Source organism: Drosophila guanche, unplaced genomic scaffold (assembly GCF_900245975.1).
Source record: "Drosophila guanche unplaced genomic scaffold, DGUA_6, whole genome shotgun sequence".
NCBI lineage: Eukaryota > Metazoa > Arthropoda > Insecta > Diptera > Drosophilidae > Drosophila > Drosophila guanche.
The window spans coordinates 403,534-429,945 of record NW_022995752.1 but is presented as its reverse complement, the minus strand read 5'-3'; the positions used below and the strand labels follow the sequence as shown (position 1 = coordinate 429,945).

General features: G+C 44.3%; 7 protein-coding genes across 9 annotated transcripts; 5 read left to right on the top strand and 2 right to left on the bottom strand.

Moving 5' to 3' along the window:
- The first annotated feature begins 633 nt into the window (after nucleotides 1–633).
- LOC117587587 (probable cytosolic Fe-S cluster assembly factor GL21135) lies at nucleotides 634–22,913 on the top strand. 3 transcript variants are annotated; one of them, XM_034278428.1, is made up of 6 exons: nucleotides 634–668; nucleotides 725–788; nucleotides 867–965; nucleotides 1,025–1,682; nucleotides 1,740–2,362; nucleotides 22,892–22,913. In XM_034278428.1, coding segments are annotated over exons 1-5 (1,440 nt in total). In that variant the 5' UTR covers nucleotides 634–666; the 3' UTR covers nucleotides 2,357–2,362; nucleotides 22,892–22,913. The 3 variants fall into 3 exon arrangements, with proteins under 3 accessions (XP_034134319.1, XP_034134318.1, XP_034134320.1); XM_034278427.1 differs by lacking the exon at nucleotides 22,892–22,913 and having other exon boundaries at nucleotides 1,740–2,820; XM_034278429.1 differs by lacking the exons at nucleotides 634–668; nucleotides 22,892–22,913 and having other exon boundaries at nucleotides 725–804; nucleotides 1,740–2,820.
- On the top strand, nucleotides 2,630–4,276 carry LOC117587592 (transmembrane protein 53). The gene is made up of 3 exons (XM_034278435.1): nucleotides 2,630–3,232; nucleotides 3,286–3,646; nucleotides 3,713–4,276. Exons 1-3 carry the CDS (start codon nucleotides 2,919–2,921, stop codon nucleotides 4,088–4,090), a joined length of 1,053 nt encoding a protein of 350 aa, XP_034134326.1. The 5' UTR covers nucleotides 2,630–2,918; the 3' UTR covers nucleotides 4,091–4,276.
- Nucleotides 5,395–10,194, top strand: LOC117587574 (CCR4-NOT transcription complex subunit 3). Its single transcript, XM_034278401.1, has 11 exons — nucleotides 5,395–5,708; nucleotides 5,920–6,076; nucleotides 6,232–6,329; nucleotides 6,469–6,618; nucleotides 6,685–7,518; nucleotides 7,584–7,653; nucleotides 7,716–8,111; nucleotides 8,175–8,354; nucleotides 8,418–9,091; nucleotides 9,149–9,358; nucleotides 9,430–10,194. The coding sequence occupies exons 2-11, from the start codon at nucleotides 6,052–6,054 to the stop codon at nucleotides 9,526–9,528; spliced, it is 2,736 nt and encodes a 911-aa protein (XP_034134292.1). The 5' UTR covers nucleotides 5,395–5,708; nucleotides 5,920–6,051; the 3' UTR covers nucleotides 9,529–10,194.
- LOC117587581 (protein-associating with the carboxyl-terminal domain of ezrin) lies at nucleotides 10,791–13,069 on the bottom strand. Its single transcript, XM_034278415.1, has 2 exons — nucleotides 12,834–13,069; nucleotides 10,791–12,777 (listed from the first exon to the last, which is right to left on the bottom strand). Exons 1-2 carry the CDS (start codon nucleotides 13,044–13,046, stop codon nucleotides 10,900–10,902), a joined length of 2,091 nt encoding a protein of 696 aa, XP_034134306.1. The 5' UTR covers nucleotides 13,047–13,069; the 3' UTR covers nucleotides 10,791–10,899.
- Nucleotides 13,376–18,139, top strand: LOC117587607. The gene is made up of 2 exons (XM_034278458.1): nucleotides 13,376–13,804; nucleotides 17,774–18,139. Exon 1 carries the CDS (start codon nucleotides 13,533–13,535, stop codon nucleotides 13,767–13,769), a length of 237 nt encoding a protein of 78 aa, XP_034134349.1. The 5' UTR covers nucleotides 13,376–13,532; the 3' UTR covers nucleotides 13,770–13,804; nucleotides 17,774–18,139.
- On the bottom strand, nucleotides 13,794–17,418 carry LOC117587571 (insulin receptor). Its single transcript, XM_034278397.1, has 7 exons — nucleotides 16,653–17,418; nucleotides 16,514–16,594; nucleotides 16,284–16,444; nucleotides 16,092–16,217; nucleotides 15,684–16,037; nucleotides 15,321–15,624; nucleotides 13,794–15,265 (listed from the first exon to the last, which is right to left on the bottom strand). The coding sequence occupies exons 1-7, from the start codon at nucleotides 17,106–17,108 to the stop codon at nucleotides 13,835–13,837; spliced, it is 2,913 nt and encodes a 970-aa protein (XP_034134288.1). The 5' UTR covers nucleotides 17,109–17,418; the 3' UTR covers nucleotides 13,794–13,834.
- A 117-nt stretch (nucleotides 22,914–23,030) lies between the features above and the next one.
- Nucleotides 23,031–26,146, top strand: LOC117587626 (chymotrypsin-like protease CTRL-1). Its single transcript, XM_034278486.1, has 6 exons — nucleotides 23,031–23,184; nucleotides 24,340–24,705; nucleotides 24,764–24,872; nucleotides 24,944–25,128; nucleotides 25,605–25,906; nucleotides 25,971–26,146. Exons 1-6 carry the CDS (start codon nucleotides 23,121–23,123, stop codon nucleotides 26,082–26,084), a joined length of 1,140 nt encoding a protein of 379 aa, XP_034134377.1. The 5' UTR covers nucleotides 23,031–23,120; the 3' UTR covers nucleotides 26,085–26,146.
- Nucleotides 26,147–26,412: the final 266 nt, after the last annotated feature.

Sequence of the window (26,412 nt, the reverse complement as noted above, 5' to 3'; positions counted from 1 at the left end):
GTAAATTTCCTAAAATTTGCATTCAATTCTTCACTGGATTAGCTGATTTTCATGACCTATCTTTATCGGATTGATTGCAAAATAAGGTTAAAACTTGAACGGTCCACCAAAAAAAAAAAGCATTAAAGGTTACGTGAGTGGGAGGGAATGTTACGTCAATTTAAATTTTGTTTGCGGGCTAACTGATAGAGTAGTATAGTATGGGCACTTGTGTACCCTATTTGCTATCATTAATATTAAAATTCCATTTTACCAGCTGCTTTTAATTATTAACACTAATAGCTTTGTCTTAAACTGTCAAGCTTTTAACCTTTTCATATCACTTTTATGTAAATATGTTCTATATACCAATCTAGATGCATTATCCGAATCTATGATCTGCTAAATTACGTTAAGAAGGCTCACCAACACAGATTTATAAGGTTTGGTATTGATTGGAGCCAGAGACTTCCAGGCCTTTGCTGCCTGACCGCAGAGTCAACTGTGATATTTTGCTTGTATGAATTGGCACATCTATATACTGTATGGGGATAGTGTTTCCGGCCCACATCGGTATATTTCGGCATATTTCTGAGGGTCACACGCTATATTTTATCGATACATCAGCGGTCACACTGCATCTGATAAAAATAAAAATAAATCATTAAATAAATAGCCCAACACAATATGTAAATATTCACTCAGGTATAAACGTAAAATAAATAATAACGTATCTAATATGTAGGTCTTCGAGGTTCAGTGGTGCACTGCAGCTAACTGATTTAGATGATTTCATTACACCATCACAGGTTCGGTATCAGCAGAGTATGGCTACATCCCTTACAGCAATTTAATGTTTAATTCAATTTAATTTCACAATTATCCAGGAATGTATAAAGCCAGTGACGGTAGATAAAACAACATCAGCATCAAAGACTGGGGCTAAAATAACGGTGCAGGCGGATGGCTACTATGAGGAATCGGAGGTTAGTGGACCGCTGGAAAAAGGAATGATTTCTTCTAACCCATGTTGTTGGCATTTTAGAGCGGCAAACAAAAGCTGCAGAAGGTGGAAATCACTCTGCAGGATTGCTTGGCTTGCTCTGGCTGCATAACCTCAGCTGAGGGAGTACTCATTACACAGCAAAGTCAGGAAGAGCTACTAAAGGTTTTGAGGGAAAATGCAAAAGTAAAAGCCACTGGAGACATGGAGCAAGTTCGCACCATCGTTTTCACCATTGCAACACAGCCCCTACTGAGCCTGGCCCATCGCTATCAGTTAAGTGTGGAAGAAACTGCTCGTCACTTGGCAGGCTACTTTCGCAGCCTGGGAGTGGACTATGTTCTATGCACCAAAGTGGCTGACGACCTGGCGCTCCTGGAGTGCCAACAGGAGTTCGTGGAGCGATATCGAGACAACGAGGAGTTAACCATGCTAAGTTCTTCGTGCCCTGGATGGGTGTGCTACGCAGAGAAGACACATGGAACTTTTATACTGCCTTACATAGCGACCACGCGCTCGCCCCAGCAGATTATGGGCGTGCTGGTGAAGCAGTTTCTGGCTGAGAAACTTAATATACCCGGTTCACGGATATATCACGTCACAGTAATGCCTTGCTACGACAAGAAGCTCGAAGCGTCTCGCATGGATTTCTACAGTGAAGTGAATGAATCGCGGGATGTGGACTGTGTTATTACTTCAGGTAAGAGACAGGATCAGCGAAACAAATAAATAATACAATTTCCTTTTGTACCTTTAGTTGAGGTGGAGCAAATGTTGACCGAAGACGAACGGGCACTATCGGAACACGAAGCTTCAGATCTGGACTGGCCATGGTCGGATCAGCCGCCCGAATCTATGGTCTGGTCCCACGAGGCTACACTCTCAGGCGGTTATGCAGAGCACATCTTTAAATTTGCAGCCAAAGAACTATTTAGCGAGGATCCCCCATCCGAGCTGAACTTCAAGCAGCTCCGAAATCGTGACTTTCGAGAGATTTCACTGCAAAAGGATGGCAAGCCAGTTCTGAAGTTTGCCATTGCGAATGGGTTCCGAAACATACAGAATCTGGTGCAAAAGCTAAAGCGAGGGAAAGGTGCAAACTATCATTTTGTTGAGGTTATGGCTTGTCCCTCCGGCTGCGTAAATGGTGGGGCCCAGGTGCGTCCAACCACTGGCCAGCATGTCAGCGAGCTCACCCAGCAGCTGGAGGAATTGTATAAGAAACTTCCACGCTCTCAGCCTGACAATGCGCTGACGAAGCAGATCTATGCGGAGTTCCTTGATGGTGCCCAAACGGAAAAGTCAAATGATCTGCTCCATACCAGCTACCATGCAGTGGAAAAGCTCTCGACAGCACTTAATATTAAATGGTGATTTGGTTTACGATCTTGTTAATATCTGTACATACACACATCAAATTTGATTTGATTTGATTGAATATTACGTTGGGTGTGGGAAATGCAAGCCGTAATTTTTCAAAGTTTCCGCGGGTATTAACGGTAACAACTTTCACCTTTACGCGATTATAATCGGGCAGTGCGCATGTCCAACCCAGTAGCGAGAAGGGCCACGACCACCCGACCGGCTGGTAGCGGCAGCTGCATCAGGAAGCATATTTGGTGAAGGAAGGTCAAGTCGTGTTATCGTTGTCTCGTGCTGTGTGGCTGGTTGAATAAAAAATCAATGAGCTTCAAGCAAATGTCCTTAGAATCAAAAACGTTGAATATCGTTGACATTTTTAATCAGAGTTATCGTTTGGTGGGCTGATAAAATCAATACAAATGCCGCAGGACATCGAGCGAACCGTATCCTGGGAGTAGGCTTTGCGTAACCAAGCAGAAAAGGCTCTGAAAACACACACAAAAAAAAAAAGAAAATCGTGTTTATATTATATAAGAAATTCAAGTGAGTGGAGATTAACATTTTAGATGACAAGATGTCGTCTCCATCAACACATCCGTATGGCCTCTCAGCGGATGATATGGATAGTCAGTATGGAGCAACGGCCACTATACATGCCTCTAACACCGGGCCGCCACAGGCCACTAGACGTCCTCTAGGTCTAGGTCTAGAGCGGGAGGATGCATTGGAATATTTCATCAAGTTTCCCAAGCCCTCGGCAGAGAACGACTTTGTTTTGGCCGAAAATGACAGCGAGGACAACAATATTCCCATTGTAATGCTGCTGGGCTGGGCGGGCTGCCAGGACCGATATCTGATGAAGTATTCCAAGATATACGAGGATAGAGGGTAAGTGTGTGGAGCTGTCTACCGTCGGGGGGTATCATTTCTACTTCCTTCAGCCTTATTACTGTTCGCTACACGGCACCGGTGGACACGTTGTTCTGGAAGCGCTCCGAGATGATTCCTATTGGCGAGAAGATCCTCAAGTTGATTCAAGACATGAACTTTGATGCTCACCCCCTGATCTTTCACATCTTCTCCAACGGCGGCGCCTACTTGTATCAGCACATCAATTTGGCGGTGATCAAGCACAAGAGTCCACTACAGGTGCGCGGCGTGATCTTTGACTCTGCACCAGGCGAGCGTCGTATGTTGGGGCTGTATCGCGCCATTACGGCCATTTACGGAAAGGAAAAGCGATGCAATTGCATCTCAGCGCTGGTCATAACGATCGCTCTAAGTTTCATGTGGTTTGTGGAGGTAGGTTTTAGGTTTAACAAGTGCAAGAAGCGAATATCTAATGGCTATTTCTAATGGTTTTTCAAGGAAACGTTTGCGGCCTTTAAAAGCTTGTTCTTGAAATCGTCGCCGGTCCACGCCAGTCCATTTTGTGATCTAAAAAACGAAGTAAACAAATATCCTCAACTATTTTTGTACTCCAAGGGCGATGTGGTTATCCCTTACAAAGATGTAGAGAAGTTTATACGGCTGCGTCGCGATCAAGGCATTGATGTTTCAACGGCTTGCTTCGAGGATGCTGAGCACGTTAAGATCTACACCAAATACCCTGAACAGTATGTCCAATGTGTCTGCACCTTTGTGAGGAAATGCATGTCACTTCCTGCCTTTAATGTTACCGTTGCTCACCCAGGACGTGGCGAACTCCAAGAGAAACAACAGCAGATAAATCTGAAATACGATTAGATGGCAGCCGATGCAGACACTACACTACAAAATTGTAAAACAGCGAGCAGCGTTACAATTAATTCTCAAAGAAAAATGTAATTACTAACACTCAACTTTTAACGCTTTATAGTAGAAACGAATTTAAGAGATATTCCATTAAATCTTTGCAAACATTTTGCAAACTCCATCGCGCAGTTAATAAAATAAAACTTAATATAAACAAGTTGGATTGTTGTGAGACGTTGCTTTTGCAGCGTCTTAGGCTTTGTGGGGTGGAGCGAATTGTAACAGTGTGATATCAAAGCAGTATGGAAGAAAAATACGGTTGCAAATCATAATAGAGTGGCGTATTGCACTACGGAACTTTACGGACTCGAATAGGCTTCAATGATGTCCATTTCTGAAATGCGACCCAATTTATGGAATAAAAGTCAACTGCCATATCGATCTACTGTTCTAGTAAAGATGTTCATCATAGTCGTCGTATTTCAAAATTTAGAAAAATGTTTACTACTGATTTTTTACGATGAATGTATATTTATATTCTTGATTCAAATCTTCTGTGATGAGGAGCTTCACACTAGCAGCCAAGCTTGAAGACAAATTAAATTCTTTCCAAAAGTATATTCTATAATCCGTTCTTCGATAATTTTTTTTAGTGATAGTCGCTTTTCTGCGTTTAATTTTGCAGCGAAATCCATGCGTACATCTGGCAGTAGATCAATTTCATTCCTGTCATACAGGACGTCATGTTTCCCATCTTATTATTCACCGACTCGGATCATGAGGATAGTTGTCATAAATTTTCCAACCTGATCAGCAACAGTGACGTCACATTCCGTGCACACTTACCGTTTTATGATTTGACATTTTTAGTTTGAACAGTATTTTCGTAGCAATCCAATAAAAGGAGTCCTGAAAACTATCAAATCTTGCGAAAAATCAATTCCTCAATCGGATCAAATTATATGTTTAGGGCTGAGAGTCTTAGATCTCTAGTAAAATAAAGCCGAATATCAAAGTTCAGGAATAGAATTTCTGGTCGTGAAGAGGTAACGATTAACCCATTGTCAACCAGTGGGTATTTAAATAAATATTTATTATACAACTTAAGGAATTTTAGCTCAGTGCGGGTGAAAGATATCTTTCGTATTTTTTGTAGATAAAGAAAAGTAAGAGTTTACAAACAGTATTAGCGGGGCAGTAATAGTGGGGCTACGTGGAGTAAGTTTATTTTTTCCTCGGTAATTTTACGGTATTTAGTTCGTATATTTTGGTATATTTCTGTGCGTCAGTCACACTAATTTAAATGCATACAAGATGGCGGAATGTGCGAAGAAGAAGAGAACAAAAAGCAAGCGAAAAATCTTTAATCGTATTTAAATGTATAAATGCATACAACTCCACATCTTTCAAGCTTCAGCACTCTTCTAAAGCAAAACTAATAAACTTTAAGCCAACCCAAGCACAGCTGCCACCGTGTATTTGCTCCTCCACACCGCCAAAGAACTAAGTTGAGCCAAAAAATCGAAAATCTTGCGTCGACGGACGGCCCGAAGGTATCCATCCCTACACGCAAGAAGAAAAGTCAGTCATTTATTGGCTGAGCACTGAGAAGCGTTTTCGCCAAATTGAGGTAAATGGTCAATTAACCCAGAGCAGAGGGTTCCCAGTCCCCAGTCCTCATCGCTGACTCCTCGATGCTTTCCCTCCATCGGAAGATACGCGCATCAGCACACCATACAACAAAATTCGACACATTTCGCCGCCACGCCGCGCTCTGTGTTTGTGTGTGTGCTGTGGGCCCTACTAAATGCTTGGATATTAAACATTTGAAACATTTGCAGCCTCCCAGAGCATAGACCGGATTCCTGCCCAGGCGGCTAGGGTGTTATAACCAACGAACTGCCCCGCCACAGCCAGAAGCAGACTATGTCTGACATTCTGCTTCAACAGAATCCACAAGAGCATACATAGCCATGGCTGCGACGAGGAAACTGCAAGGTAAGCAAAACAGATTTCCTTTTCAAAGTGTTTTTGCACTGCTTCGTGCGTCTGCGTTCTCAGCTGTGCAGTGCAATGCACACAGTGCTCTACATATGCATGCGTCTAAAGACTAACATCTGTATTCTTTTTTTATTTTCTCTGTGTATGGCTAGGCGAAATTGATCGATGCTTAAAAAAAGTAGCCGAGGGCGTAGAAACATTTGAAGATATTTGGAAGAAAGTACACAATGCTACGAACACTAACCAGAAGGTAAGCAGTGTAAACTGATCTGTCTAACGGCAGATTGTATTCAACACCAACACCATAAACAGTAATCAATATCGCTGTATAAATGAATCAATCGGAGCTCACCTCAACTCTCTTTTCTTTCCCTCCTTTGTTTTCACAGCAAAAACATCTGCAGGAGAAATATGAGGCAGATCTCAAAAAGGAAATCAAGAAGCTTCAGCGATTACGAGATCAAATTAAATCGTGGATTGCATCGGCCGAGATCAAGGATAAAAGCGCATTGCTCGAAAATCGAAGACTCATTGAGACGGTGAGCAATTTTGAAATCATTTGATTGTGCATTGGATGTGATTGTTGTTCTTTCATTCTCTGACAGCAAATGGAACGTTTCAAGGTGGTCGAACGTGAGACAAAAACAAAGGCTTATTCCAAGGAAGGCTTGGGCGCCGCACAAAAAATGGATCCAGCGCAGCGGATCAAAGACGATGCGCGAAATTGGTTAACCAGCTCAATTAGCTCACTGCAAATACAGATTGATCAATACGAAAGCGAAATTGAGTCTCTGCTGGCGGGTAAAAAGAAACGATTAGATCGGGATAAGCAGGAGCGCATGGACGATCTACGGGGCAAGCTGGACAGGCATAAATTTCACATAACAAAGCTGGAAACTCTGCTTCGATTGCTCGACAACGATGGCGTCGAAGCGGATCAGGTGAACAAAATCAAGGACGATGTCGAATACTACATTGATTCGTCTCAAGAGCCCGACTTCGAGGAGAATGAGTTCATCTACGACGACATCATTGGCCTGGACGAGGTGGAGCTCAGCGGTACGGCGACAACGGACAGCAACAATAGCAACGAAACCAGTGGGTCGCCTAGCAGTGTCACCTCCGGTGGCAGTCCCTCCCAATCGCCCGTTACAGTACAACAAGTGCTGCCGGCATCCGTGCAGGCGGCAGCGAATACTGGTAGCAGCGCAGCCAGTGCAGCCTTGTTCCAGCAACAGCAGGCCGCCGCCGCCGCGGCCCAGTCGAATGGCAGCAATGTGGGTTATGCGAGCGATACCAGCGCAGCCTCATCATCGGCAACAACATCGACGGATCCGGCGGGCAGCACGGCTACCTTAAGCGGAGGTGTAGGTGGAGGCGGAGGCAGCGGCGATAAACGCAACAAAAGCAGCGAAAGCAATACCAACAGCAAACCGAAAGTATGTGTTATCAATATCATCTATAACAAATAGAGGCAGAACATTTATTTCCCTCTTTTTCTTAGCCTCAACCTCAGCAGATCATTAAGCCCACGCCCGTTCGTGCGACGCCTAAGGCGATTCCGGGTAGTGAACGTAAGTACCTGTGCATGAGCGACGATCCTTAATGCCGATTTAACTCTTTTTCAATTGTTTAGCTCAAGCAAAGATTGTCAGCTCAACGCCCAGCAAAACCCAGCAGCTGCCCACGGCTGCAGCGGTGGTGGCTGCCTCAAGCTCAGCGCCGAGCAGCGGTAGTGGAAGCGTCAGCGGCAGTGGCTGTGTCAGTGGAAGCTCTAGTGCTAGTGCAGGCACGGGGGCGGCAGTATCAATAGCCAGTGGTCACAATCCTGCCGTACAGCCGCATGCCCCAACGCCTGGCCTGACTGCCGCCAGCATCGCAGCTGCAGCAGCAGCAACCGCAGCAGCCGTCTCGAGTGCAGCAGCAGCTGCTGCTACACCAGCGATTGCAAGTATCAGCAACGTTCAAGGCCAATCTGTGATTCAAGCAACACCAACAATTGCATTTTCGGCGGTGGCAAAACACAATACATGTATGCGCCACACACTCTGGCTTGCGTAAAGTTCTTTTTTATTGTGGAGTCCTCTTTTTTTAGCACTCCTGGAAAATGGTCCTGTACTGCAACAGCCAACAGCCACAACGGTAGCCGCCATTGTGGGAGCCGGACCGGCACAGACCACACAACAGCCACAACACCAGCAGCAGCAACAACAACAGCCACAGCAGCCGGCACAATTATCCAATCTTCAAACAAATTCCTCACACTTACAAAATGGTATGATCTGTCGTAGGACTCTTCCCCTGTGCCATCTAACGTAATCCATTTGATATCTTGCAGGTCTACCTGTCTCGGTCAGTAGTAGTGACAGCAATAGCAATGTCGTTGATGCAATTTCATTGAAAACCATGGCCCAGGAAGCCATCAATCGATCCGCGATCGATGCCAACTCGCTAAGCCAGCAGCAGCCACAGCAGCAGCAGCAACAACAACAGCAGCAGCAGCAGAGCAACATTGACACGAGGCAGCAGCAGCAGCAACAGCAGCAGCAATCACTCCTACAACAGCATTTTAGCACGGAAAATACTGCCAATCAGCCGCAGCAAGTGGCAACGCAACAACAACAGCAAAATGCGGCTGCAGTTGCAGCTGCAGCAGCGGCGGCAGCGGCTGCAATGGGTACAATTGCGGCTGCAGCACATGCCGCGGCAGCCAGCAGCAACGGATCCACAACTGGCAGTGGTCTCATGAATCTGGCAAATGCTGCAGGTCAGCCAACCAGCGGTGGTGCCAAGACGCATGCTTCGCAACAGCAAATGGCCACAACGGAAGCGCACATTCCTACACTGCTGGGAGTAACGCCATTGGGGCCAACGCCACTTCAGAAAGAACATCAGATGCAGTTTCAAATGATGGAGGCCGCCTTCTATCACCTGCCACAACCCATGGATACGGAGAAGCTGCAAACGTATTTCCATCGCGCCCCAGTGCCCACACCAGCACACTACCCCCAGGTTAGCTTTCATGTGAATAAATAAATGCAATGAATTACCATTTGGCAAATAATCCAGGCACAGCTGCCCATATATGATACTGTTGAATTTTATCAACGACTCTCAACGGAGACGCTGTTTTTTGTATTCTACTATATGGAGGGCTCCAAGGCCCAATATCTGGCAGCAAAGGCACTGAAAAAGCAAAGCTGGCGATTCCACACCAAATACATGATGTGGTTTCAACGGCATGAGGAGCCCAAGATTATCAACGATGATTACGAACAGGTGAGCGAAGCAGCAGCAATGGCTGTAGAATCAGCCATTACTGACATTTCCACCTCTCTTAATTCCCCCAGGGTACGTACATCTATTTTGACTATGAAAAATGGAGTCAGCGAAAGAAGGAGGGATTCACCTTTGAATACAAGTACTTAGAAGACAAGGAGCTAAATTGATAATGTTGCCGATGTGTGTTGCTTCGTCTGTCTATAAGAAAATCAATCCATTAAAACAATAAAAGAAACCAATACCATTTTCATATAGAACCACAATCCAATCCACTCCCAAACCCACAACACACAAACCATAACCCATACATACGCCTAGAAACAATAAACAACAGAGGGAGAGTAAGAGAGAGATCGATCAAGATGAAGAAAGAAAGAAATTAAGCGATAACGCGAGCAAGCTGTAAAGATAAGTTAAACGGAAAAAATGAAGTATGATAATTGTTCGGAATGCATGTAAAAAACATATGCTTTTTTTATATAAATGTTTTATTGTTTATAACGTTTATTTTTTTTTGTTTTACAAAATTCGAACCATCCAGGTAACAAGAGCAAACAAATTGAGAGATAATGAATAAGAAAAACCATGCAGAGTCCAGACCCTAGACCCCTCCGCTCCATGTCGCTTAGCGTTCCTTCATATCCAATCCATAAACATGCAAATAGCATTGCAAATAGTTACACGTGATTCCCCCTCTCAACTCCCTAATCGCATAATGTAAAAAAGTCGCATTCGAGTGCAGTACACTTTTAATTCTAAAAAAAGAAAACATAAAAATCATTTAGCGCACCGATTTTTATGCGTTTTTTGTCGCGCTTAGAATAAGACGCGAACGAAACAAAAACAAACAAATTTCAGCTGATCTTATTTAAATTTATTATGTAATTACGATTACTAAGATCATTGATTAAGTTGAGCATGATGATGATGATGATGATGATGTGCCGCAAGGCGAGGAAACAACAAATTAATGCATAAATGAAACACTTTTTTTTAAGTATAAGAACAAACAAAACAAAAATAAAAGCGTGAGTAAATAGTTGAACTTATCCGGCGTTCTGTTCTTTTGATTTTTTCCACACATATGTACCATATATCGGAACGGAATGGTTTTAGCTTTTGTTCAGTTTGGATCTGCTTCAAATGGCACAAAATTAAAAGCTAAAACTGGTTCCATTATTGAATTTTAGATCGTTTGTTTTTAGACCCTGATTTCCCGATGGATTGCTTAAATGTTAATATAATTAATAGTCAAATGATTAATGGATAAAGAAAATGGAAAAATTAACCGCATTTTAGAATGTTTTTGCGTAAATATAGCATTTTTGCTAGCAATCTATGACGAATATTTAAAAATTTTACAAAAATAGTTTTAAACGCATGCAAAACAAACACACACAAAAATGAAGATAAATACAAATTAAAAACATTTTAAAGATTAATGAAAATGCATCAAAATATACATGACATTCAATTACATTACATGGACTTTATTGTACAGTTTATAGAACGGATCAACTCAACAATGATGAAACTTTCTAGTTCGTGCCCCAAACAACATCATCTTCGTCCTGCTCGTCGTGACCCCAACCGTGATTCGCCTCGAGATTGTCGTCATTGGGCGTCTCTGTGGCAGCCGCAAAGCGACTGGCATCCACTTGAATCACCTCTGTGGGGCCACAGCTGGGGACTACTTTGCATTCTATGACCGGCTCCATGTCCTTGAAGAAATCATACTCTGTCGACGCTGATCTACCTGGTGGCGTAGCCAGCTGCACCTGTATATCGAGTGCGCTAAGATCATCAATGAGCTTGCGACTTGGTTGCGCAGCTTGCTTGACCGCAGATTGTGATATGTTGGAAGCGGCGGTGCGGTAGGAGTCGCTCGAAGAGGCCTGCGTCGCCTGGGTGGAGGCACTGCTGTTGGTTTCCAAAATATTCAAAGCCAGCTCATCGGTTGCCACGAGTTCCTCCAATCCTGCTTGCTTAACATGCAGACGCTGCAGCTCATCTGTGGTATCCCAGTCAGACCAGACCTCCTCGTCATCGGCGTTGATTAATGTGTTGTCGTGGGTGGAACTGGTGGATTTATTCGAATTGTTTTCAGGATCGCTGCTGCGGTCCATCTCTAGAGGTTTCTCATTTAAATTCGTTAGATCCTTCTCGTCTTCACCGCCATCAGGACTTAGCCTGAGAGACAGAGGAGCTACATTGTTTTCTGTTGGCAGCGGACTGCCGGAAACCATGAATTCGTCGTCTTCTGCATCTATGGAATTGCCATTCATCAATGGAGTTATGGAACGCGGCTCTGTCAAGAGATTCTGACTGTCTGTGGATACAGCTGCATGCGGTCGACCATCGGAAAAGCAGCGGCGACGATCTCCACCCAGAACTTTATTAGCCCCTAAAATTGGCACCAAATCCGCCATGGATCTCAATGTTTTTGCCACTAGCACGTCATTGGTGTCGCTCATTCCGAGCTGCAAATGCGGCAGAATCTCACTCTGTAGCTGCTCATCGTCCAAGAGACGAATGTATTCCATAAAATAGTCCAATAGTATCAAACGGATTTGTGCATCTCGGAGGCGGAACATCTTGAGTATGTGTGGAAGAAGATATTGTACGTAGGTCTGTGGAGTAAACAGTGAGGCCGTTGCGCCATCTGTGGCCTTCGTTCGCAGCACGTACGGTAGCACACACTGCTGAGCGGTGGGATCGAGCAGAACCATCCTGGAAAGCAAATCGCTGGCAAGTTGAGAGGCGACCATTTGCTCATCGAAGCAACGCAAACGTTCAATTAAAGTGCTAAAAAACTGCTGGCGCTCTTGAATCGACTTCAGCGGCAACTCAAAGAGAAAGGAATGTATTAGTACAAACTCATGATTAAAGTACGGATGCAGCAAGACGGCTGACAGCTTCGGTCTGAGCTCTGTGTTCTTGTGTTTCAAGTGTGTGCTGCAATATTCGCGAAACTCAGACACATGCGGAGTACCAGCGTCGCCGGCAGAAGGTCTACATTTATCCAGGACACTTTCGCATAGAGATGCAAAAGCGAACTGCTCAAAATCATCCCCGAGGTTTTTGGGGTCCATAAAAGTGCTTGCCAGATCTAGTAATTGTTTGTTGACCTCCTTAGCCTTCCAAACGTACTCGAAGCCAGCTAGACGCCAACTCCCACTGTCTGTCACGTAAACGGAATGTGTGCTTATGTTCAAATGCCTTGCCAGAGCCCTTTCAATCAAGAATATGAGGCTGCAGAGTATCGTTCGTAGCCCGAGGCAAACTTGTATGTCGCTCTGTTTAGCCAGCACATCGTTAAGTGGCCTCACTCTCTCCGTGGCAAGATGCTTCTGTCCGGACTGGTCCCATGTTGTCACATATTTCAAAATGTAAGGATGTCGATAGATCGCGAGGTTCTAAAATAACTCGCTTGATAAAATTCTCGCTTGAGTAAATAAAAACCTTTTCATACCTTAATGGCTCTCTCCATGGGGCCCACTGGACTCCATAGCTGGCCCTTCACCAGAATTTCTCCCTGAAATATGGACAGGAGCTGGCCACCGCCTCCGCCCTCTTCATTGGATGTCGTTGGGGATTCTGCATTGTATAGCGCCCAGAAGTCGTTTACCTCAACCGCATTTTTGTCAATAATTAAGCCTTTAAATTTACTTCCTTCATTGCCCATTGTCAGTTGTCAGTATCAGTGTGACCGCGGATTTACCGATTACAAACCCTCAGAAACTTACCATACTATACCATCTGATTTTAAAAATATACCGCAAACTTTCCTCGTGCATTTCGTGAAATTTTTTTTGAAAAAGTAAAGTCTTTGTTGTTGTGCATGGATGCACATACCATTTACGTTAGTAACTTTACGCGGCTCACTCAATGTGTTCACCTATTTAAATAGAGGGGGGTTAATTGGGTTAAGTTCGCTTGTTCTTCGGTATATTTATGGTATATTTTGAAAGTAAGATGTATATTTCGGTATACTTATCATCCCTAGTAAATAAAATAAACAAACAAAAAACAGGAACACTTTCGGATATTTTTGCAATTTATAAACCGTTCGATCTTATTATATATTATCGTTATTATACTCCGGAGCTCGGAGCCAAAACAGTATCTATTCTCCAACGAATAGAAAGTTACTGCACAAAAACAAACAAAAATGCGACGCCGCGAACTGCAAACTATTCAACTAAAGCTATCCGAGCTGAAGGAGTATGAACAAGCCAAGCTGGAGCGGCTCAAGACACGCCAGCAGGGGATGACGCCACGTACGCCCACTCCTCCGTCGGACAGCGATGTTTTGGCGATGCCCTCAAGCAGCATTCCAGAGACTAGTGGCGCCAATGAGACCGAGGAAGATGCGTGTTCCACGTCTAAGCCCACCTCGACTATGTAACTCGCCCTCCACTTCTGGATTTGCTTATGATATTCGTAAGTTGACATTTTATTTCCGTTTTATGCTTACATTCGATAATCATCCGGACTACTGTTGCTGTTCTGGAAACGAACCGTTTCAAAGCCGTCGACAAGGATCTCGCGATCTTCCGTGTGATGGCGCTCTCGCAACCACTGCTCTCGAACGGGCACATAGCGGCGAAGTCCAGGCAGTTTTCGCCAGCACCGGCGTTTATACAAAAGCCACATAAGCGACAGCGAGCAGCCGAAGAGGAAGCAAACCAAGAATATGCTTACGCCGCGTGAATGGGACGAGGCTACTTTTAGCTGTGAGACATCTAGCGATGTGTTGAGCAGCTGCTTTGTCGGTCTACTGTGAGGCAGTAGTTGCTCCTGATCACTGCACCAGGTGATTGCCACATAAGGCGTTAGCACGTCACCGGCAAGGGAGTGCACCCGCACGGCACATTCGCTGAACGAAACGTTCAGCTGTGAGACGTACACATACCCGGCAGTGGCGTGCTGCAGCCTAGTCAGGCAGCTCATATGGCTGTCGGATAGATTGTTGCGATAGTGCAGAACATAGCTGACCACTTGGCCATTCGGTTGGGCGGGCTCGTCAAATCGAAGGACGTACTTATTTGTGTCTGGGACACGACAGGCTGTCAATTGGGTCAGTAGATCCGCTCCCAGTGTGTAGTTGGTGCGCGTGTTGAGAGTGGTATGGCTGCTGCATCCCAGATCGCTGCAGGCCTGAAGCTGTAGTGAGTAGAGTCGATACCGCTGCAGGTGGCGCAGTTCGTATTCCGAGGTATTGAAGGGGAGTTGCACCCTCATCAGACCCGTCTGCTGCTGGTCCACATCTTGACAATGATCATGGTTGTCGAGGCTGCAGCGATACTGCTTTCGCATCTCATCAATGAAGTGACTATCGTCAGCCATCTCCCTCTGGTGTGCGCAGCAATCATCGTAGTCTTCGAACGCTCGCCATTCTTCGCCGTCCATGTCTTGCCATATGTACGACGGCTGGTGGCAGTAATCGCGGCTATCCACATACGCTTCATCGTCTGCCAGCTCGTATACAGTCAGTATATAGTGGTGGTGGTCATGACTCTTCAGCCGCACTGTCAGCGAACTATCCGTTTTCCTTACAAGTTCCAGCAGCGGGGGCTGTGGTATGTCCCGTTCTGTCTGCACATAGAGCAGATCGCTGCGTGCCTCTTGGCTGAGATCACCACCGAAAGTGCGCAGCAAGCAGGCATACCGTGTGTCCGGCTCTAGCACGTCCAACACAAAAGTGTAGTGGGTACCATTTTCGGAAAGTTCATCAGGGAAGAGCAGGCGGCGCTGCCAATTGATTCGTATGCACACTGGCGCCTCCAGTTCGCTTTCCTCTGGATAAAATATCCCTGGTGGCAATTTTCTGTGAATCAATTCAAGCTCAAGGCTGGTCTCGGACTTGGACCAGCTGAGTTTCACAGTGCGATGTGTGCGTTTCTGTAAGTGGTGGGATTGATGAAAATATAATGATATGTGAATTGACCCAACTTACTTGTACAGTTAACAACAACTTTGATGGACTGCAGAGAACCTCTTGGTCGCTAGTCTGCAATGAATCCAGTGACCTGTCGTGAACCACCACGCCTTGGAACTCCTTCATGTGGGTGTTGCACAGCTTATTGTTGCGATGCATAAACATGCCACCCTGCACGAACTGCAACTTACTCTCCGGCTTCCAAAGTTCGCTCAGCTGCTTGTTGTCATATAGTATAAGAGCGTATTGCCGATTCTCCAGAGGATCTCCATGAATCCGCTCCAAATTGCTGAGGAATTTCAAGCTTCGCAGCTGGGACGATCTACAAAAAGCCAGATGAGATTTTACTTACTGACGACAAGCAACTATTCCGATTCCTACCGATATACTTTAAGGTGTCCACGTATTTCGCGTACGCTGGTCAGGCTCTGGATGAGCTGCGTCTCGTTCACTTGATTGCGTATAGTTATAATCAGGCTTCCATTCACTATCTGGCAGCCTCGAAGCTCCTCTGCGTCCCCCAGATTGTAAATGGTGATGGCATTGTTTGACGGTTCGGGCGAGCACACACTGATGCATGCCTCCTTCTGACCACAGCGGATGCATTCGTTCCTCTCATTAGCCTTGTAGCCACTTGGACAGAAGCCGACGCACTGAGCACCGAATGTATAGTGGTTGTGCCTTTTCACGCACTCCTCCTCGGTATAGCAGCGCTGATATTGCTCCAGGAGATACCTGTAAAGGTACTCCAAAATAAATATTGATCAAATATAAAACATACAAACTCACTTGTGTGCGGGGCACTTTTTCACACAGACGCCTCCATCGCTGATTGCGCGACAGACTTGGCAGTCGCTTGCTGATGCGTTTCGGTGACATCCGCCCAGACACTCGTCATGGCAGTAATCGACTTTTCTGTTAAGAATAAAGTGGATCAACAAAGGGGCCCATGACTTGCCTCTACCCTAAACTTTTACTTACACCTTAAAATGGGCGACATTGTCATTTTGGGAGCGCTGACATTTGAACGTTGACCAGCAGTAGGAGGAGTCGCATCCCCTACAAACACTTGCATTGCATTTACTGGATCCAACCATGATGTGATTCTCTCCCCGGCTAAGGGTCAAAAGATCCCAATTAACCTATTTGGTGAGTAGGAAAGATTCTTAATTACACATGACAACGGAAATATTTCACTTTTTTATACAAACCCCCTCGTGCTGACAAAGTTTGGGGCAATTTCCTATATATACATGACCGCGTTGTATAGCCACCAGCGAGGGGAATTCCAGCTGGAATTAGACCGTTGATTGAGAGTTTTCAACTGCCAACTGGCTGCTCTTCTCTTACGTATTCCAAGTCCAGCATACTGGTCACTCCCAGGGCGTAGTTAAGAAACAGGCGACGGCCGCGTATAACAGTTAGATTTGGGAACATTTCATCGACGCGGGTCAGGCCTCGCACCTCCGTGAATATCATAAATTCGGTAATTTCCCTTAGCATTGGAAACTTAAACGTTGAGTAGTTGCAGTAAGGAGGAGTGGTTATAAGCGTGATCATCACATAGCCGGTAATCACGGTGCAGTTGTCCAGCAGGTGCATTTTGCTGCATTCGTTACGGATATCGATGCTGGTGCACTCGTGCTCCGTGCCTGGAGCAGACACAGATGCACCCACGCCGCAGCAGGCCGTGATCACCAAAAGCATCAGACCGACAGCTTTGTGGCCGAATCCCATGTTGAGAAACGGTTTCTTGTTCTCCGTTTCTCCTTTCGATCCGATTTTCGTACAGTTATTTACATCCATACATATTATTATGTTTGTATGTGTGTGTGTTTTTCACTACACTGTCTTCCTTTGCGCTCTTTCTGCCGTGCGGCTAATTAGCGCCCTGTCTGGCCGCCCATCTTGATTAGTCCAATGTTTATGAGAGCTTGCACTTCGCGCTGATATTTTAACTCGCAATCGGGGGCGAAAAATCACACGAATTTGCGCACCCGAAGCGGTTTCTTCTGTTTGTTTTTCGGACACTGCTGATGATGATGTACTTAGCTGTCGAAAATCTCCAGAATAAGCAAATACTTGCACTCACGCACACAAACACGCAAACAAAAACGTTAGGATTTATTTATTTTTTTGTTTTCTGTTTGTATTATTTCATTTCTCTTTCGCTATTTATGTTATTTATTTTACGCTCTATTCCTATTCCCTGTGCACCCGCTGCCCCTAGAATTCGTTCATTCTGCCTTCTTCTCTTTTCGCAGTGACTCAGTGCTCGAGGGGGATGGTGAGCGAAGTTCATTCCGAGCCGGGGTGATCGAGGACCATGCATGCTATTTCATGGGTTGATGGGAGTGGGAGGATGAAATTCGATGAGCCGGAGTCGAACTCTTGATTGCGTTAATATGTATTTTATGTTGGCATTTAATACAATTTTGTAACAGCAAAAAATTTTTTCTGTATATTTTCAGAGACACCTTGGACTTGGACTGAAACCGCATCATCTTCACAATTTCGCACAACTACCAAATATTTACATGTATCATGTATTATTTTGCTAAACAGAATAGAGATGCGATGTCCGCAGCTACACTTTCTGTTTGGTTAGTTAGTCTGTAGTTATTAAGAACTCTTGTAGTTTATCATAAAAACAAACCCCAAACTATTAAATGTAAGCCATCACACAAGAATAAATAAATCGTAGACTGCTAAATGTTTCACGACGCCACCTGCAGTTTTGGGGATGTTGTTCCAATGCACGCTGACGATGTGCCCCTCGCGACGATCATTTGCCGACTGGCGGTCTGGGGACCGGACCTCGTCTGTCTGTACAGAGCTAACAAATTGATTTTTCATTTAGTGTCTTATGCGTTCGACCCTGGAGTCGCCAAAACAGTATATACACTGCCTCAGCGGTGCCTTTTCTACATTACAGCAACAGACGCGGGGCCGTAAATTGATTAAAAGGGCATTTGATTTCCGAGAAAATGTTAGCAGTCGCTTGAGCAAGTGGTGTCATACCCCTTATGCAATGCATTGGGATCGGTGTGAGCTCATTGATGCCCATGAATTCTCTCAGTGCAGCCTGCTGGTTTTAACTACTTGGTTCTTGGTCCGCACTCAGCTGACTGCAACAGCTGGCTGGGATTTTAAATCAGTCCCAGACACACAGCACATAGACGTGGCCGACAGACAACAGGAAATCAAGCCAGAGGAGTCCTATAAACGTACTGAACAGTGAACAAAACTAAACTATGGCAGCAGCATTCACGCATTCAAGAAGTTGTTAACTTAAACGAGCAAGAAAGAGAAGTTCTGATAGCATACAGTCCATGCTGATTCATAATGTAAGCAACGAAATTTGTACACACTTGAACACTGGAATAATAAATAATATCCTTTTTCTACAGTATTTGATAAAACTAATTGTAGGGAAAGAAAGTAGAGTGTGGTGTGATATATTTGTCGCTTATATAGGTACGTACATACATACATATGTGTGTACGGCTGTACATGGATTGGATGTAGTGTAGAGATTTTGTTGGTACCAAACACATGTATATACATACATGTAGATACTGTTGTCACTCTTTCGAAAGAACATCTCGGACATGGAAACCCACCCCGAATGATCCGATTGCGACACAGTCAGAAGGGGCGTGCCAACATCTCCGGACAAATACGATAATTTCAGTGTAATATTTGGCTGCTCTATACACTTGCACTCTTTTGCCGTAGCCTGCACTTGCTCTGTGAATACCGGGCATACCAAAGCCGTACAAGCTAGTATATCGCGAATTCCGGAGAGGGAAGCCCATTTTTATAGAAGATCGTTTAATAATTTTCAAGCCGCAACGAATGGTTCGTGTCAAAGTTCAATTAATTCAATTAAATTAATTGATTGGGTGCATGCGTGTGCTTTGATCCACATATCAGATCAATGGAAAGTGCTACACATGTACAAGTTACATGAAAACATGTAAATAAATACATCCTACTCGTATGGGCATACCTACAATACTACAATACCTACACTGGCGCCCTTTAGACTGCCATTACGATTGCTTATGCATATTCTCACAGGTACAATAACATGTGTTCTAGTGTTAGATTGCAAATCCCTTGTACCGGTCAGAATTGGGAGACTCAAGGGCGCCAGTGGAGATATATCCGAGCAGACAGAGGCCCCAGCAGATCAGAGGCACATCTAGATGTGCCATCTCAGGCTGACAAATACTTCGCTCGCTTTCCCACCACCATGTTGGCGCGTGTCTCCTGTAGACAGATCGGCTGTGTGGGCACTACCGAGAACACATATTAATGGGAGCGGGAGAGGGAGGGCTGCTATTAATCTTAAGTGCGGCTGCTGTAGCAACATTGTTGCATGACGTGACCCAGTGATTAATCTCGCTTTGGGCTCACGTTCCTTTAATGGACATAATAAAGCAATAAGAATAAGCACAAACAAGTTGGCCAGCAATCTGGGTACCGCCCAAATGACTCGGCTCGGCTCGCCAGTGATCTGTTGGCTACTACGTGGCCCCATTTTAATTAGCCAATCGATTTCGGGTCTTGAGATCTTCCAGTCCCGTGTCTGTAATGACTCTTATTTTTTGGTATATTTTCAGAGTGACGGCAATAAAGTTTTACGCTTCAAAATTTAATTCGAGCCCTCCGAAGTGTCCACCATCATCACGTTTCGATTATTGCCAATCTTTCTGTCGGGTCAGCAACGGCAACCAACAATTTCAAGATTTCAAACAAAAGTTCAGATCTCAACGGAACGAATTATTAATACAATGTTGTGATGCGTTGTGTCAGAAGAAGATGTCGGTCTTCGCAAGTCATAAATTTAGATTCTCTTAGTACGTGGTTTCGTTTACTTACAAATAATTTAACATTGAATTGTAGTCACATAAAAAATGGACTGACTTAAACTTCAGCTCTTGACACTTTCATGCCGAATCGTCCAAGGAGACCCCCCGGGAGAAACCGAGAGCGAACATGTTCACCAATTCTAACTAAGCAACTGAACCAACTGGTGAACAGTAAGAAACTGAGACAAGTGATTGAGGTTTCTTCACACACTTCAAAGTGAGCAGCTGAGCTAAAGTTTACAATTTTAAACACAAAACTAACGCTAAAAGTTTTCTCTGAAGTATTCTCCATTAGTTTGCACTTGTCGCAGCTCTTGATGGTCAAGCAAACTTAATATAAACAAAATATGGTAAAATATTCAGATAACCCAAGCCAACGCTCTCAGCCTCAACCTCATTGCGTGCGGGCTAGTCAACGGTATACCGGAACAGATCTTATCAACGATATCTACAGCACAGTCAATTTGGTCCTGGATGAAGACGCCTCACCGCACAGCATACATGGGAGCTCTAGTCCGTCTCAGCACTCGCCGAGCAGTAGCAACAATGTCTCGGACCTGAGCAATGACTCTAGCCCCGAACAGGGCTATCCAGACTTTCCCCCCAGCCCCGATTCCTGGCTTGGTGACTCGTCAAGTACCGACAACACCAGCAGCAATAACAACAACAAGCATTAACAGCATTAACGATGGTGGCAGAGGCAGCGGCAGTGGTGCAGCGTGCGAATTTGAGCAATGTCACCACTGCAAGTCCCAGTATGCCGTTATTTTGAGATGCTGTCTCGCAGTCTTTTTCCTCTCTGCCCAGCACCAACAACAACAAAAGCTTTAACAGCGCCATGTTGAAAGCGGTAAATATTACGATAGCGAAGCGAAGCGGTTAAGGGGAATGTGTTAGGAGCTGTGGCAACGCCACTATAGTTTGGGAACAAATATGCAGGTTTTACATATATTAATATAATTTCATGAATTCATTTGTACGTAAATACATAGATACATATGTACCTTATGCCAGGCTAGAGCTCAAAAAAAGTAATTTATTGCTTTATATACAACAAAATTACATAGCCGAAATATCAGTTAAGAACACGCATAGGCACCTACGTAAAACAATTGTTAAAACGAATGCTATGAAATAAATTACTATTCGATATGTACATAAAATACAACGCTTTTAATTATGGTTTTTAATTACAATTGGGTGAACAGTTTTGTTTCCATGTTAGAACGTAAAATTCGATAATCATCGAGCTATTGATAGACCTCGAATTGTCACTCGCAATAGCTAAAATGTACGAAACGAGTAACAAAACAAGTAACTTAATGGCGCCACGGAAACTACTTGAACTAAAATGCGTTAACATTTTAGAATGCTTGAAGAAAGCAAAGTTCCTAAAACTGCCGTCAAAGAGCCCATAATTGTCGACAGTGTTCCTAAACTGTCGTCAAAGTTCCGATAACTGCCAAAAGGACTGGCGGCGCCATCACTTTAAAAAAACTACTGCTGGCCAGATATAATTATATCTTATCGTAAAGTGCAGTAAGGCAGTCCGCCGGTAATGCAGTTTGCGTCAACCTGCCGACCTGCCGATGAGTATGCGGGTCAAATTTAAAATGCAAGTAATTGGGCGTAAAATAAAGATTTCTTTAGCAAAAGAGGAAAACAATGTGTTCAAAAAGGTAACCCAAAAAATATAATGCTCAGCCTCCAGGCTAAGACCTCCCCGGGGTCTAAAGTGTGACAGCTTAGCCTCGTTAAATGGCCATATAACAAAAAGTCAAATGGTGTCACATAAGGGCGTTTTTTTTGCAAAATCACAGCGCAGAGGCAGAAGTAAACAATTAACTGTGCATATTAATGTATGTATGCGTGTGTAGATGATACATTCAGATGGAATGTATTTCAATTCCATATCCATATTAGTTGTTCTCTATGTGTGACGCGGGTTTAACAGTTTAGAGGTTCATTATGCAATAAAGTGATACATACCCGAACTATTTATTGATAGTTGATTGTGCTGCGAATACGCAAAGGCAAACCCGAAAAGAAGCATTTAGGAAAGTGAAATTATCTGTAATAAATATACATATGTGTGTACATGCGCTAAGCTAAGCTAAGTGCCGTAAAAACGTAACGAAAGTAAAGCTTTACCATTATATTAAGTACCAACAAAAAAACACAGGAAATAAAACATAAAATGACAAAGCCATTTAGCCATTAGTCAAGCATACTACTGCCACATTCTCGCACAATACAATATGAATACATACATATGTACATACATACATATTTACATACATATTTACATGCATATGTACGAACATAAAACATTTTAATGTGCTTTTGCCGCAATCGTTTTCCTGCTTTAAAAACTGGAACCAGTGAAAGGCAGCGAGCTTATCAACTCCACTGATCACATTACATTTGAAAATTACCTAAAAAATAATAAAATCAAAAGCGTACGTTTAATACCTCATATTTAAGCTGCTGGAAGAAAGTTTAGGCCAACAGGACTGATACCAAGTACTCCCTGAAATAAACAAAAAAATAAAAAGCAGATAAGTTTACTGGATATTTTGACGAAAAAATAATGCCGTAAACGTACCTAATATTCAATGAAAGTTTAGGACAACAGGTACTAAAATATGAATATGTAGCTGACACCTGGAACAAGAGCAACAGAGCGGCAGTAGCAGCGGCCATACAAATGCATGTACATACATATGTATGTACACAGTCATCCACATACGTGTACCTACATATATACCATCCATTAGTACCTAACTTTTATCGTATATTTTCATTTTCATTTGTCCAGATCGCTTCGCTTAGTTGAAAAATTGTTGTTCGCCTGCACGGTTCGAATAAACGGAAACCAAAAGTTCTGGCCCATAAATTCAAATAGTGTTTATTATCGAGTGTGTTAAGACCAAGTGCTAAAATGCAATCATTATTTTTAGTTTGCCTAATTTTGTCTGGTGTTCGAGCAGAATCCGGGGAGTTTGGTACGATACGATTCAAAATTGGTTCGAAAACATCAGTTGTACCTAGAACCTGGCTCTACAAAAAGTACCAGCAAACTGGACCGATCCGATATATTTCCCAATATCTCTAGCAACGGGTTTCTTCCATTCCGTAGCGTAAGCAGAGAAAATTCGCCGCGTGTTGTTCATGCCAGTGTGTGTGTGTGTGCATGATGGGTGCCGTGTGCATGTCACACAGCCTGATCTGTGACCGAGATCTTTTTCTGCAACAATAATAAATTGCGTTAAAGTCCATTAAGTTCTACATATAGTTCAGCGGAAGCCGAAAATTTCAGTGGTGCCACAGAATTCCGAAGGATTTCTTAGCATTTTCACAAACCAAACTGATTACTTAGCTAGATAGTTCTGACACCTTCCAAGATTGTGATTTTTTCAGTTGTACAAAATTTTAATTTCAAATGTACATTTTTATATATATATATCGTTTTTTTTGCTCAAACGGTACATAATCTTGCAATTTGATTGGACGTTTAATTGGACCTACACGCCCTATTTGGTAACACTGGCGCCAAAGTTCATAAAATGTCCAATTGTACAAAATAAATTAACTCTCAACAGGTGTCGGTAAAGATCTCCACCAATATCCTTGACCTACATCCAAACAATTGTACCGTTCAGAGGTGTGATAAATTGTTAAAAATGGAATTCATCAATAAATGCATTCCTTGTTGCACACTGAAAGAAACTATAAAATTCAATATCATATGAACCATTCAGTGATGCCACAGAATTCCGAAGGATTTTTAAGCATTTTCACAAACCAAATTGACAACTTAGGTAGATAGTGTTGACACCTTCCAACATTGCGGTTTTTTCTGCTGTACAAAATTTAAATTACATATATCGTATTTTGTCATCAAAACGGTACTTAATCTTTCAATTGGATTGGATATTTGAATGGACCTTCTCGGCCACTCCCCATTTGGTATAACTGGCGCCGATTGTACAAATCTAATTAACTCTCAACAGGTGTCGGTAAAAATCGCCACAAATATTCTTGATCTACATCCAAAAAATTATACCATTCAGTGGACACAAGGGATAAAATGGAGCTCACCAATAGATGGCGCTTTACGGAATTGTTTATATTTTTATATTGACTGTTCCAACTTGCAGAGAAACTATTGATCCCCGTGTCGTATGCACAGCCCAAAGTGGGCAAAGCACAACCAGGAAATGAGACGACGGGACACTCGTTAGTCGCTCGCTCCTACTACCAAGAGAACGGCCACTCCGAGTGCTCCGTGGGAACGGAATGCACGCCGTTGCACGACTGTACGGCCCTGATCTACGAGGTGGCGAGGAGCTGTTATTATGGCGATAAGTCGCTGTACTGTGGCGGTGCCACCGAGGAGATGCCATACGTCTGCTGTCCGAGCAGTCCGCTGGAGAAGAACCAAGTTTGTGGCAAGTCTTTGGTCCAGGGACACTTTTACAAGGGACTCGGCTCGTATCCGTTTGTGGCACGCATTGGCTTCAAGCGTAAGTTGTGCCAGTGGCACCTGACGATAAGAGTTGCTCAGATGTTCCCCCATTTCAGATGTCAACACGGGAGCCTTTGCCTATCCATGTGCTGGAGCTGTCATCGCGCGTCGTGTCATCCTCACAGCCGCCCACTGTGCGCTGGCCAAGGCCGATGGGCATCGACTGTAAGTGGCAACCGGATGGACTCGCACCTATCGGATCGACTAATAATCGACTTTCACTCGGCCCCTTGCAGGTCGTCAGTGCGCGTGGGTGAGTACGACACCTCCAGCGATCCGGACTGCGCCAATACCGGCTTCTGTGCTCCACGCTCCGTGAATCATGCCATCAGCCATGTGATCGTCCATCCAGACTACAAGCAGGGCAGCTACCATCATGACATTGCCCTGCTGGTACTCAAAACGCCGCTCAACTACTCGGGTAAGTGCCGAAAGCGATATCACGGTGGGGTCTTACGGGGGTCCCAGGGGGAGGTTCCGCATGGCAGTGTCAACGTTAATTAAAAATCGTTTTGCTCTGTCCTCTCTCTCCACTCCACTCCACTCCATTCCACATCCAATCCACTTCCACTCGTTCCAAGTTCACAAATGTCGAACACTCTGCATCTCCATGTGGGTCGCATGTCGCTAATTTAAGGTTAGGATCGCATCCCATCCCATCCCATCTCATTCCATCCCCCAGTGGGACTGGATTGCTGTTGATCGCTTAATTGGGCGGCGTTGGGCATTGGTGCGTGCTTGCTGCTGCAGCTAATGGACTGGCTGGAGCGCGACCTGCCCAATGGATCCGCTTTGCTTCTCAGCTTTTAGTTTTGCCTCAATGGCCACGAACTTTGGATCACGATCCTATATTTATGTCTGCCCTCTCTCTCCCATTTATTCACTCATTCTCGGTAGTGGCCACACAGCCGATCTGTCTGCAGAAGACACGCGCCAACCTGGTGGTGGGGAAGCGAGCGACCATCGCCGGATGGGGCAAGATTTCCACGGCGAGCATACGCCAGCCTGAGATGGCACATCTGGATGTGCCGCTCACCAGCTGGGACCTCTGTCTGCGCAACTATGGCTCCACTGGCGCCCTTGAGTCGCCCAATTCGATTGAGGGGCAATGGATGTGCGCCGGCGGCGAGGGCAAGGATGTTTGCCAGGGCTTTGGCGGAGCGCCACTGTTCATCCAGGAGAATGGCATATTCTCACAGGTGATGTCTAAAGCTGTCCAAGCTCTCCTTTATTGAAATGGCAAACTAACAATCCCTTCCACAGATAGGAATCATGTCTTTTGGCTCTGACAATTGCGGCGGACTGCGTATACCGAGTGTCTATACTTCAGTGGCTCATTTCGCCGAGTGGATACACGACAACACGCCGCCGGAATAGGCCTAGCATTATTTATTAAACACATATTTGTCCTATTTTACATAAAGAAATATATTAGCTTACGCCCACCAAATTTTTCTTTACTATCCACCCACCAGAGGGCCATAAAACTTGCATTTTAAAATTCAACCTTCATATCAACTGCATTACCGGCGGACTGCCTCACCAAGCACTTTACGATACGATATAAATTTGTGATTGGCCAGTCAGTAGTTTTGTCAAGGGGCGCCGCCAGGTCTGTTGGCAGTTTTGGGAACATTGGCGGTAATTTTAGGAACTTTGTTTTTTTACTTGCATTCTAAAATGTTAGCTCATTTTAGTTCAGGTA

Bases quoted from the DNA above. Each gene is read 5' to 3' on its own strand.
- LOC117587581 (XM_034278415.1), bottom strand. From the start codon at position 13,046: ATGGGCAATGAAGGAAGTAAATTTAAAGGCTTAATTATTGACAAAAAT. The intron at 12,778-12,833 runs GTATGAAAAGGT...GAGTTATTTTAG, and splicing joins CCATGGAGAGAGCCATTAAG to AACCTCGCGATCTATCGACA.
- LOC117587607 (XM_034278458.1), top strand. From the start codon at position 13,533: ATGCGACGCCGCGAACTGCAAACTATTCAACTAAAGCTATCCGAGCTG.
- LOC117587626 (XM_034278486.1), top strand. From the start codon at position 23,121: ATGCAATCATTATTTTTAGTTTGCCTAATTTTGTCTGGTGTTCGAGCA. The intron at 24,706-24,763 runs GTAAGTTGTGCC...CCCCCATTTCAG, and splicing joins GGCACGCATTGGCTTCAAGC to ATGTCAACACGGGAGCCTTT. The intron at 25,907-25,970 runs GTGATGTCTAAA...TCCCTTCCACAG, and splicing joins AGAATGGCATATTCTCACAG to ATAGGAATCATGTCTTTTGG.
- LOC117587587 (XM_034278428.1), top strand. The intron at 966-1,024 runs GTTAGTGGACCG...TTGGCATTTTAG, and splicing joins GCTACTATGAGGAATCGGAG to AGCGGCAAACAAAAGCTGCA. The intron at 1,683-1,739 runs GTAAGAGACAGG...TTGTACCTTTAG, and splicing joins GGACTGTGTTATTACTTCAG to TTGAGGTGGAGCAAATGTTG.
- LOC117587592 (XM_034278435.1), top strand. From the start codon at position 2,919: ATGTCGTCTCCATCAACACATCCGTATGGCCTCTCAGCGGATGATATG. The intron at 3,233-3,285 runs GTAAGTGTGTGG...TACTTCCTTCAG, and splicing joins AAGATATACGAGGATAGAGG to CCTTATTACTGTTCGCTACA. The intron at 3,647-3,712 runs GTAGGTTTTAGG...TGGTTTTTCAAG, and splicing joins GTTTCATGTGGTTTGTGGAG to GAAACGTTTGCGGCCTTTAA.
- LOC117587571 (XM_034278397.1), bottom strand. From the start codon at position 17,108: ATGGATGTAAATAACTGTACGAAAATCGGATCGAAAGGAGAAACGGAG. The intron at 16,445-16,513 runs GTTTGTATAAAA...CTCACCAAATAG, and splicing joins AACTTTGTCAGCACGAGGGG to GTTAATTGGGATCTTTTGAC. The intron at 15,625-15,683 runs GTAGGAATCGGA...GGCTTTTTGTAG, and splicing joins GGACACCTTAAAGTATATCG to ATCGTCCCAGCTGCGAAGCT.
- LOC117587574 (XM_034278401.1), top strand. From the start codon at position 6,052: ATGGCTGCGACGAGGAAACTGCAAG. The intron at 6,619-6,684 runs GTGAGCAATTTT...ATTCTCTGACAG, and splicing joins ATCGAAGACTCATTGAGACG to CAAATGGAACGTTTCAAGGT. The intron at 9,092-9,148 runs GTTAGCTTTCAT...CAAATAATCCAG, and splicing joins CACCAGCACACTACCCCCAG to GCACAGCTGCCCATATATGA.